General features: G+C 32.4%; 1 protein-coding gene across 1 annotated transcript in view; it reads left to right on the top strand.

The window, feature by feature from the left end:
- Positions 1–13,498, top strand: part of LOC137925125 (zinc finger protein rotund-like) — a 116,758-nt gene that overhangs the window by 101,713 nt on the left and 1,547 nt on the right. The window contains exon 4 of the mRNA XM_068768508.1: positions 12,669–12,789. Within this exon, the coding sequence (XP_068624609.1) occupies positions 12,669–12,789 (121 nt within the window). The remainder of the gene's footprint in view (positions 1–12,668; positions 12,790–13,498) is intronic.

Raw genomic sequence — 13,498 nt, 5'->3', positions numbered from 1 at the left:
TAAAATAAATATAAACAAATAATGTTGTCAGTAAACTATGTTAGTGACTTGAATAACTACAAATTATAGGAAACTTTATCAATTACAAGTTAAATACCGTAATAAAGTGTATTGACAATTTTATATATAGCTCAATACATATGGAACGAGCAGTGGTAGCTTAGCGGTGGATGACTGAGACTTCGTAGGTCGCGGATTCTATTCCTGGAATATATTAATTATATAGGATTGTCACTGTTCACAAGTATCCAGGGGATACAGCAGCATCTTCTGCGTACCATAATACTAAACTGCAATCGTCAATCTTCCTGCCAATCGTGGCGATTATGGTATAACCCCCCAGGATCTATTTAGGGGAGGGAAATGCCTTACAATGGGTGCCTATGGCATGAAACAACTGTGCCAATTGCTTCATAATGCGTCTTATTTTTTTTAAAACAGATATTGTTAGAGACAATTGCAATATATGTAAGTTTAAGCATCTCCTGATATAATACTGATAGTAGTTAATAAACAGACGGATAGTTAAACGGACTTATAACAAGTGTGATTGTGGCGAAAGACAACAGATCGAAACGGTAGAGAACGTAGGAAAATATGTGAAACAACCCGCGTATTGACAACCGCTCTACCAAAAACATACAGCTAAGAAGAAAAATCTTAATTAGAAGTTATTATTGTAATTGCTATTTCGACCACTGCAGTGGGTTATGTCATAACAAAACCTATATATTTATATGATTAAAATCTTAGCTTTCAACAGTCAAAACATTCTTTTTCTCCGTGTGTTATACAGGGTGATTGAATAAAGAATTATAAGGTTTAATTATTGGATATATAGCTCATTTGCTGGCGGTTAATGTATGGTACTTGGTACAAAAATCAATAATTTCAGAAATAATAAATAGTGTGATGACAATATAATCAATAAAAGAAGTTTTCAAATTTCGAATTATGGCATGTAAAAATTAATTAATATTCATTATCTGTCACTGCAGCTGTTATTGGCCGGTCGCATTGAAAAAGAAAAAATAAATTAATTTATATTATTTTAGTGATAATTAAGTAAAAGAGACTGCCACCCCTTTACTATGCCCCAAGTTAGTAAGCGATGGGAATTAGGTTGGTTAACACGCGTTTTATGTTTCGTGACGTCTTATCCTGTTACTTTATTATATATATTTCTCTCTACTATATAATTTTATAAATATGGGTACATGTAGACAAATGAAAATAAGTCAGCGGATTAATAAGTTCAAGTGGCAGTAGGTAGGAGACCACGAATTGGCAAGCGCAACGTAGTATTTCCACCTGCAAGTGGTACAGAGGACCCTGGATGCACCTTCCAACCCACGCTGTTGGAAATATATGGAAGAATCGTATGTCCGGTTGAAATTATGATAATAATACAAGTGCTATCGGCAATTGCACGCAAATCCACTTAAAATTTAAAGTAAAGATGTATTATAGTTAAATTCGTAACCACACAGACGCTCGGAAAACTCAGGTTCTAACATAAAAATTGTTCTGTTATTGATTACCTATACAATGTTATTTCTAGACCCGACAGCATAATATTTTACTACCGAAGACGTGGGACGCACACATGCACGCCCGTCCACACACACGAACACGTTGACGCACACACGTGCGACGTAAGAAAAATACACGGCGTCGCGAGTTTTTCTTGGAAACTAGAACGCTGTGGAGTCTATACATTATATGAAAGATTTAGACATATTTATTTTAAATATAATTTTTTATGAAAGCTATTTATAATAAGATTGATTTAACAACAATACGAAAATGAAGAGAAGTAAGAATAACAGGTGGATAAAAATTTTGTATTTAAAAATCTGAATTATATGAAAAAGTTTTTTGAAATAAAGAACAAACAAAATCCAAATATTGCTTTAAATACAAAAAATAAAAAAAATCTTCTTTAGTAAAAAATTCTATTTCTTTACAATTTTTTATTATTCATTTAAATTCGCAAAGCTCATGTAAAATGTAAAATATGATATTTGCTGACTGGTTAAATGTCTTAAATTATTTATACAATTATTAATATCTATTCGATATGAATACATTGTGCATGTCTATTTTTTTCAATTCTTCATAAAGTTCCTCTTAACTTCAAATTATTTACGTTTAAATTATAATGAGGTTCTACAAAATTATTTGATTTTTTTTATTGAGGTGAATGTCATAAATTGAACTATAAATAATGATATATACATATCTACCCCCTTAAACTTACAGAAGCATAACGAATGAACTTTTTGATATATGTAACCACTGGTTTACTAATCAGGTTTTAATATTTTAATTAAAAATATTAACAGATTTATTAGATAACGTCGTCTCCACGCCTCTCGCACGCCGACGTACCACATACATGCACGTATCTGCGTCACACGTGTATAACACCCTCTCGCTCACTCATCTCACGTCGGAAAAGGATGGCGGATAAGTTTAGGACTAACATTTTATATGTTGTCCGGGTCATGGATATAAAAATCGTTTTCCCGACATATATATGAGTATACGTACATATATATATGCGCCATACCACTGTAACGGCCCCGTATAGGGCATTAGGAATCTTCAATAATGGAGAATTATTGCTATTGTGTTAGCTTCACAAACATTACGTGTATATTGCAGATGGGTTTTTAAATAAAAACTTTGGTATTTCTACGAAAACTAGAAATAGTAGTTTCATATATAAATAACTCACCAACACTAAAGGCGCAGGTTTTTGGTTGAATACAAATGTATACGGGTCAAAACATTGTATACATATATTTCCGTCTCCTCCCAAAATTGGTACACTAACACATAGGATTATGAGGGAATACAAAACGCTAAGACAACCAACCTTATGTAACTGCCTTAATGCTTTTTTTGAACCGTTTTAGTGTTATGGAGAAGCCCCAGTATCTCCTAACAAACTTGATCTTTTCACTCTTTTTAAAGATTTTTTTTAAATAAAGATTTTCAATATTCAAGGTTATATTTAAGCTAAGTTTAAATTTTATGTACATTCACATAAAACATCTTTAAGTAAGATATATAAAATGTATATAAATATAAAATGCGGGACAATTAATTGACAGTTAAATATAGAATATATAACCTTAAAGGGTTGAATGTATAGCTCACTTGTTGAGAAATTTATAGCTTTTATAACCAAACATCCATAATTAAAGACTTGTAAATAAAATAGTTCCAATTAGTGTAATGTGTTTTAAAGTGAAAATAGAAGTAAATAATGTGTTTCTTCAACAGCACTGCCAACAGAAAGATGGCCTGGAATACGCCGCGTGGTCTCGACCACGGGGCGCCATGGCCATCAAACAAGGTTACGAGGTGAGCGATGTACATTAGTATGTCGTAGCGATCGAAACTTTTGTTGCACACTGTATACATATTTGTTACACATTTCTTATGCTTTTTTTCAATTTCGTAGTCAATAGATTAGTTGGTATTTTTTTGTTGCATTTTTCTAATTTTAAAACAAATTGCGGTTAGTTCCTTTTGCTGTAAACTTTCTATATATCATCACCATCATAATTTCTAGTGTAAGGCGTCCACTACTGAACTAAAGCCTACCCTAGATAATTGCCATGGGACTGGCTGGAAGCGACATGCAAACAGCGTCTTCCGACAACCACTTAATATAACGGTTTTTCTATAAAATTAGGTCAAAAAAGCAAATTATTTTTAAGTTTTTTATTTATAATATAAATCAAATATGAATCATAATTTAAACTTCAAAGAAAAATAAAAAAGAGAATCGTTAATTTAAAAAAAGAATTAATAATTCAACTTTGTGTGATAAATCTTAAAACATGGTTTAAAACAGAAGAACACGTTGCAGTTTGGACAATAATATCGACTTTCGCCGAGTCTCCTATTCACCTTGTTTGCGAATGCCGCGTTTGCCTGTCCGCTATTTTTATTCCAGAATCTTAAAGTCCTATGCCGTCATAATAAGGCATAATTATATAGCATAGCCAGTTTAATAACTAGAATTATGAGTCATGTAATGACAAGGTGAAAAAAGATATGGTGTAAAATAGAATATTGTATAAAAGAACCCTATATCACCGTATTATTATAAACAAGTCTTTTATACACTCTGTTTTACACCCTACTATTTCATATTAGAAAGATAAATTTATACAGATTTCTTTAATACTACACGGCAATTGATTTAGCATATCTAACAGAAAAGTAATAATAAATCTGAAAGCTTAGTATATCTCACGTAACTGCGATAGACATTTCTATACCTGCATCTTTATTTTGTTAACTGCGTGCTATATTCAAATTCCTGATATTGTATATGATTAAATGATATATTTTATAAATTCTTCTGTGAAAGTTATTTCATACAAAGTGAACTTAAAAGGTATCTTCAGTCAAAAGTATAAATATTATAAATAGCTAAACTTAATTTGTTAACATAATGTTTAAAAATATATTAAAGACATCTTCAATGTTAGTTATATATTTAAGGATCAACATAAATATTACAGAAACTTAACTTCTTAGTATTCCAAAGATATAGCGCGAATGCGGGATCACCGCGTTATAGGAAGACAGGCTGAATATGGTGCTTGGGGCTCTTGGCCAGGTTTAAAGAAGTTTAAACCCATCGTGTAGATAGATTTCGCTGTTTTAACTCGCACGCCTTCCCACACCGTAGATGAATTCACTACGCATTTATTCCTAATTATTTCTTTTTTTTTAGGTATATGTTTCCTATAGAATAGTAATTTTTTATTAAATCAATAAAGTTCTTTTGAGAAACCCGTTGATAGTGTAACGAACCAACATCTATCTCCAAATAACATAATGTTCAAGATAAACTTGACTGTAATTAAGATCTTTTAAGACAATTCCTAAAGTTGAATACTGAGAGGTTTATACTGCAGACAAAATATCGCATTGTCATCAATATGCAAGATTTCTAATATGAAAGGTCACAGTTCATCTATACACAGTTTCTTTAAAGAGAGAAACGCAAAAATGAGTAATCAATCTTTAGATTTCAAGAAACATGATCAGAGATATCCTTCACATAAAAATGACCATAGTAAAGATGATTGTAGTTATCCTTTATTATGCATAATAACTATCAATTCACTATAGATTGTAATGCAAATAGATTTAGTTGATGAACACAGTTAATTGTTTGTATATTATACTTTAGATTATGTTTTACTATAGTTTATTAAATAGCTTTTTTATTATTATTTGTTGCATATATTTAACGTATGTTATAACTGGAACCTGTTCTATATACAGTTTCATTAAAAATAGTGGTAAGTCGCAAGTATTAACTAAAAAGGTTTTTCCTTGACGGAAGGTTCTTTTAAGGAGATCCAGTGTAAAGAGCGGTTAGTCTAAACCTCGTTCCTATTAATGGATTTCTAAGAATCAGGATTGATGAGATACATAGACGAACGACAGTAACTGCCCCAGTCCAGCGGTTTGCCAAGATTAAGTTACAGTATGCATACATATCCTAACAGCCTAATAGAAAGCCTATGCAGCTTTAAGGTTCTTGTTAAAGTTATGAGACGCTGAATTCAGACCGCTTTTAATCAGCCCCTTTTTGTTTATATATCTAACTTCCGATTCCTCCTGGAGACCTCTGCTTTCACCCCTATTTGGTTGGGAACAGGGGTTTTTATTTTTTATTAACATTTTTCTTTTTACATTTTCATTCCTTAACATTTACACCATTATATAATTTTCGTTTTTTCTTCGCATTTCTTTTTCGCATCACTTTTCATCACAACATCAATCACTACAGTCTATGTATCTTTATTATCTTTATTATCAGTGAGTCACGCTATTTACAATGAATCACAAATTTTATATAGCTTAATATTACATTATATACTCATGTTTATTACAATTATATAATTTTATTTTTTTATTTCAATTTTTTTATTTTCATTAAATTTTATTTCCTTATTTTGATAATTGTTATTTGCATTTCTTATCCAAGAGTATTTAAGCTTATGGTTTATTCTTAGCTATAACCTCTTTGACTACAACTGCTGCTATTGAAAAATTCTATGGAAGAGTCCTTTGTCCAACTGTGGACGTCCAATGGCCGATACGAGAACATGATTATACAGGTGTCCAGAGACGAGAAAGATTCTATGCATGAACTATCGAAACAGTTTTAACTCATTCTTTTTAGATCAACTCGTTATGTCTAGTAACAACCAGTTTTAACTGGTGTTACATTTTGAGATTAGATATTGTTAGTTTTAAAAAAGACGTCTACTAAAAATATAAATCCTAAACTCTTTTTAACGAAAAACTTGCTTTAACTTCAACATATATAACTGTATGCAAATACATGTATCTCCATAATTTAAGTCGAGACTTGAAGGCTAGCTTTTACCTATATCTTAGAAGGTTGTGTATACGTAATATTATAACACGGGCGAAAACTTTTTAAAAGAAAAGTAATAAATGTAGTTTTATTGGCAAGTTCTAACTCCGACGATATAACTTTCGGAATTTTTTACGATCGTCTGCGGAATGTATAGCAAGGTATGGGATCTCGTATAAAATTTTAATTTTCAATAAACTTAAGTTAATCATTATATAAAATTTATTATTAAATATTAGATTAGAACACATATTACTAATAAAACATCTTCGCTGATTTTGTAATAAAATCTTTTCATTTTGAAATCAAATTAATACAAAAAATGTACGAAAATTATTTTCTTTATACATGATAATTGGTTACAGTTATAAAAACTTTAAAGGGCTACATAGCTCATTAACAAAAATCTTTAAACTTTTACACCCATTTTCCGATCATCCTATATAAAGCGATTACTCTGAAATATTTCGCATTGATTTTTCTATTGTAATAGATCAATTATTTCTGGTAGTACAAAGTATGCAGGATTAGATAGTAAATAATAATTAATTTTACTATGTACTAATAGTAAGCTTATAAATGCTATCTTACTACATTATCATAATGTTACTTATTATTTTTGCGTATATTGATTTTCGGATAGAGCGTACCATACTGTAACTTACCATATGTGGTAGACATATACAACTATAAATCTTTTAAAATTATAACCAATCACCCTAGTAATCTTTTAAATAATGGGATTTAATAATTGTAGAGAAAAATATCCGTATATTCAATCTCGGCCACATGTACAGAAGTCGATTCTTTTTTCAAAATATTCGTTCACATTTTTGCAAAATGGCGATACCATAATCTTGAATATTATGTTCAAAAGCCGTAATCTATTCGATTTATTCTATTAAGAAAAAAATTAAAAATAATTCAATTATTTCAAATAGTAAGAACGATCGGACGGACATTAGTCCAACCAGATTTAAAAAATAAAACTAATTTAAATAGCACCCACAAAAAGCAGTGCGTGCAAAGCAAAACGTACAAAGGCTATGAAGATATATACATAAATATACTCTGCATCAATTACTGCTCAATGACTGATTCATATAATAGCATATTTGACGAAACTATGTTTATACAATGCTTTCTACTGAAATGTTTCAACTGTATTCCCTTTGCAATTCGTGTAAATACAAAATTTCCGTACATATTAACCGAAGCACCGTGATTATGCAAGTAAAAATACTAAAAAGTGCTTTCATCTAACGCTTTCACCCCTAAATCTTTAAACTGAAACAGCAAAACACGTCCATCTAAGTTCCCGGTAGTTTATGTCAAAATTCGCCATTAGCCACGATAGATGGCGCTGTATTAAAGAATTTCTCCTCAACGCCGAGACGTCGACGCAAGATATTTTTCTTTTACGACACAGTATAAAAGTATTTCGTCGAATATCGCAAGATTTACAGTTTATTACGTAATGCTTTAGGTTGGAAATCTCTTTATTGGTACATACCTACGGATTTAGCCGCGGCTAACGACGATTTTATTACGTATTAAATATATAATACTGCGCTGAAAGTCACAAGATTACCATTAATATGGAAAAAAATGTTATTCTTTTATTTATTAATTTATCTTTATTACACCCACTACAATGCACAGCCTCTCCAAAACATCACTTTTTCGTCGAGTGTTTGAAAATTTCGCACTTGCTTAGAAGATTGCAATCAAAATGGTAGTCACATAGATGACATAATTCTTATAATTGAATTATAAATTTGGAAAGAATCAATGCCCGCATGCAGTGACTTCCCCAGAACCTTAAATATATCTTCGGTCCACCGAGTGGGAGGCCATCCCACGTCGCGTCTACCGGCTCCTGGTAGCCACTCGAGAAACCTTCAGCTATTTCAGACGACCAATACTTCAAGTCGGTCACCTTAGTTTTTGTGTAGATCTCATCATTTCTGATCTGCCAGCAAAACAATACCATACATTAATTGATAGAAATGATGTTACCTAGGTATATTTATTCTTTTAAAGCTTTTACACCTGTAACTTCTTGTAATATTCATACACACACACACATATATATATTTATATATATATATATATATATATATATATTTAATTTAAATCATTTTACAAAGTTGCGATCGAAACTTGTACTTCGGTACAGAAATTTTCACATTCAATTTTAATAAAACGTAAAACGCTATAAATATTCAAAACTAAATTCGCTAGACGATCGTACGAACCACATATCAAATAAACTCTCAGCCACCATAAATCTTACAGTTCTATATATCCACCGCCTGAAATCAGTTCGAGTCAAAGGGCAGTTCAATACCGATATTTTAATGTGACCAAAGGAGAAACAGTCATAACTCAGTGACCACGCTGCCCGGACCAACCGTGCGTTATTAATTTATCTCGGACCTCCTTAACTAAATTATTGTCACCCTAACTTTAATGCGGTTTTTGCCATGACTCCTTGTTACGTTTTAATGTATTGTTATTTTATAAATCAATATTATACAAATATTATATATCATAGTAAAACTAGTACAACTTATTTAATGCTATAAGCAATAGTTTTTTATGTACTTTTTTCATTTGTGTTTATTAAAACCTATAGACACTTTTATACTGTTACATTGTAAATTTTTAACACCTTTTTTCTCATACTTAAATCTTATATAGTATTTACCATCCCATTTCGTGTTAATGAAAATATTATGCCGGACTTGTAACGACTAAACGATATTCATTTGATTCAAGAGTGTCATACCTGTTTGAAGTTACTCGTTTCAAGATTAAGAGATTCAAAGCCCTAATCTAGCCGTTTCTAGGTTGTTAGATAACTACTAAGGTAGAGCCGTAGCTCCTAATGTACGTTACGTCCTCGTAAGTAGACTGGCCACTAGGTAGACTAACAACATAAGGTAGCGAAGTCGCACCATACGGTAGAGAAAGAACGGTCTTCGGTGTCTCTCGGCTAAAAAGCAATAAAATTCTGTTACTGCAGTCTTTTGATAATTTGGCATTAATTTCTTAACTCGCTTTTTTAATTTGACATCAAAACTTTGAATCGATCTATACTAGTAGTTTTTTCTAACAATAAAAAACTACCAGATGACTTAGACTTTGTTTCACGTACCCACCACTATAATTCCGAAGACCATAGTCTATTACAATATTAATCAGTTAACGAAATATTTTCATATAGAAATTCGGTACATTTGCGTGTGAACGTGGTACCCATTTCACAAACTAATGTAACGAATGAAGAGTACGCGATAAATCACAAACTATTTCAACCCCCCGATGCCGATCTCGTTGCGAATTAATTTCGCGCAGATAGCGACCTCTGGCGACGGGATGTGAAATTTAATTTAAACCATCGCTTCCGCAGTTTAGAGTTAACACGTTCCCGAGGATTCCATATTTATGTTAACATTAAATGTTATATAACCTATATCTTTAAAGTATTCGTGACGAGAGCATAGCCATGACATACCTCCTTCCTCCTCCTTCGTATCATATGCATCACCACTAAGGATAGTTACCACTTGAGATAGTTCAATAATACTAAATTGTTGTTTTATTTATGTAAAAAATAGGATTTGAAATAAAGTCCTTAATTTGTTTTTTTTTTGTCTTATTCCTCACAGATATACTCACAAGTTCAATAGCTTTGAAGAGATAAATGTTATAGCTCAAAAAACTTTAATACTTTTCAACTTATTTTCCATCAACCTGTATAAAATAGTTACACTGAAACATAATACAGTCATTTTTTGTCTTGCATTGCGTTAAGGCAACAAATTCTGGCTGTACAAAGTTTCCAGGAGTAGATAGTAAACAATAAATAAATTCAATATGTAGTATTCGATTTAAGGGTTTTTTAACTATATTATTATTACGTTATTTATTATTTGTGATAACATTGATTTTAAAACAAGGCGTACTATACACCCTTTTAAAGCTCTTATACATACAACCAATCAACCAGTTTTTGAAGTCGCGTGAGTCTCATACCTTATAGATCACTGACTTGAAGAATTGTTCGTCTTAAGTGGCAGTAGGCGGTGCACATCGCAGCGTGGGCAGCCCCCCCCCCCCCCCCCAGGTAGACCGACGACATTATTAAAGTCTCTGAAAGTCACTGGATCTTTGAAGGAGGCCTATACCTACAGTACTGGCTGCAAGAAAAAAAACATTATCATAAGCTTGTTTGATGATCTTAATTTAAAAATAGGTAACATAACAACAAACGTAAGCAAAGTATACTAAAAAAATAGTGCATCAAAAACCTTGTAAGGAATTAGCTAAACGGCGACGAGATAAATCTCAGCCCTTCCCATTACTTAGGGACGCTTATTAAGATAACTCGGCAGCATCCTTCCGGATGATTTAGCCGCTCTTATCTCCACCGCGTTGGCGAACTGACCACTACTGTTAATCAACCCTTTATTCAACTCCCATTCGTTATTTGCGAGTTGCAGCCCCATGCGTTGATTCTTTACCAGTGTCAAACTTGTAACGGATTTTAGTATCGATATTTTTGTTCAATATTATTCTAATTAATATGCATTTAAAAATGTACGAATTACAAAGTGTTGTAATGATTCATCGATATCATCACCATTTCTTGACATCCTTTATCCTAGATTGCAGTTCCGTGATCTTAACTCCAGAACCTTAAGGCTTCTAAGCTATCATTCCTATGCACCATGTAGTTTACTCATTGCGATTTCAACTTGCCAATTCGCTGGGCAATGTCGGTCTTTTTACAATGGTTAAAGACTGTAAACTTACAACCACAGCTCCGGGTTCAAAACTACATTCGAACTGTTATCAAGGAACTTCCAAAGTATATAATAATAAACATGGTAAGCTTATAATAGAAGATAGAGATATATTTTCTAAAAGAAGCAATAAATGAAATATAATATAAACTATATATAATATAAACTAATTTCCTTATTAACTAGTATTAATATTTATAATAAACACGCACAACTACACACAACAGTATTCCTGTTCTAAGTCCATTTATTAACATTTTTTCCTTTCGCTTATGTCGGGTGAAAATCAAAGCGAAGCCCACTCCCTGAGGCTTCGCAAATGTATCTTTCGTATAATTATTAATATCTTATGACATTTTCCGACGAACAACGGCTTAGGATATTTTGTTATTATTATTGTTAGAATCTATGTTCTACAGACTTTATTGTCTGTACCTTTTTTTTTTAATTTACGTTTAATATATCCGAATTTTATTTTAGCTTGTTACGGTGCTTGTAACTTAGACCGTAAACTATTCACTAAGTTGAAGTCAACTATTTATTATGATTATTTTTTTATACGTTCAAGTCTTGTTTGTTTTTAATGGCGCCCTAACATCGTCCAGATTTTAAAATTACGATTCAGGCGAACACTTCTTCATCCCAATTCCAACAGTTTAGGGTGATTAAAAGTACTTGAGAGGTAGCTCAGAGCTCAATGACCTTTCTCTCACTTATGTTACAAAGTTATAATATTCAGTACATATCTCGTGCTGGTGTACTATTATAATGCTTGAGAATGTAAACGCATTATCAGTTATTTCCGCTTACTAATAAGGTTATTATAATACAATGTTTAGTATGATACAATATTATGCTACAATGAATATAAAACTACGTAAAAACTATTGTGTATATAAAACTTAATAACTTTAGTATTCAAAAACTATTGTCGCAGGCATACGACATATTTACAATAGTTAATTAATATGGTGTAACTGTAACTCAAAAAAGGAAGTAACTTGAAATACATAATCTAGGATATTGTATGTGATCATTCACTCTGCACCTCATTGGCAAAGTCACAGTCACTTAACAAGCCACGGTCTAAGCGCAGGATTTATCTTAGCGATCGAAGCTGGAATGAGGAGATGTGTAGATGAACGTGATCGGCAAAGCTCCAGCGGATTGGCACGTAGAATTGGCAGATAGGTAATGGGGCCTTAAGGTTTTGAAATGGAGACCACGGATTGCCAAGCGCAGTTCAGAATACACGTCAAGATGGAGAGGTTCATACAGGTCCTATGAAAATCTATTAGGAGACCTATGTCTAGCTGTCACTTATGGGTGTAGAAGTGATTATTTTAATTTATAATTGTATTTAATACACACAGATATACTTGAGATTGAGAGATGTACTTTGCACCTTTGATTTATAATGAAATTCCGTGTTCCAGGCCAAGATGAGCACGGGAGACGGCACGGTCAGTGGTCACCAGAAGACGGACGACCGTCTTGGTCACCATCAGTCCATGAGTCAGATGCTGTACGGCGCCGGGCTGGGTCCGGGGCGGTCAGGTCAGTATTTTGAAGGCATAGTAAGTTCGTTGTAACGTAGGTCTTACAATTTAATACTTTTTAAATATCCGTGTCACATTTAAAGATCTATGTTTCGGAACATTATTCAACGACGTGACGTGAGAAGGCTCCTTAGGTGGATCGATGGTAGTCATAGACACGGGAAGTGTAAAGATGCGAGCAGACTGCTCATAGTGGCGATCTTACAATGAGCAGCTGTCAGCTGGCATAATATTCACTTACTGTAAAGCATTCACACACGAAGTATCCAGAGAACCTTGTCATTGTTATAGGGAAACGCTGTATGCAAGCCGTTTCTAAATGTATGGGGGAGGCTTACGTCGTATAGTGGACGTCTTACGGCTGGAATGACGATGATTCAAATTATTTTTCTTTACCAGATTACCTTAACAACTGTAAGCGATATAGCTGTTTCATGTTGCAAATATAATATATATGTATACGAGTATATTGAATAAACATGTATTCGTTTTACATTAACATCAAATTGCATAAGAAAAACTGTCTAACTTTTCTCTTTATTTGATGAATTTCCAAATTAATATAAGCATATCAACTGAACTAAAAACCGAATACAAGACTTTCGAAATGTCTGAACTCTGCGCTTCTCTGATTTTCATGTACAATAACTTCTTTTCTATGAACGGTATATTTAGAACAAAAATGCGTTAACTATATTCATATTAAG

This window comes from Battus philenor, unplaced genomic scaffold, assembly GCF_028537555.1.
Source record: "Battus philenor isolate CCGP_79_NKW_IND1 unplaced genomic scaffold, ilBatPhil1.0.hap1 SCAF_26, whole genome shotgun sequence".
NCBI classification, from domain to species: Eukaryota; Metazoa; Arthropoda; class Insecta; order Lepidoptera; family Papilionidae; genus Battus; species Battus philenor.
Note: the sequence above shows the minus strand (reverse complement) of the source record. Positions and strands in the feature narration are given on the sequence as shown.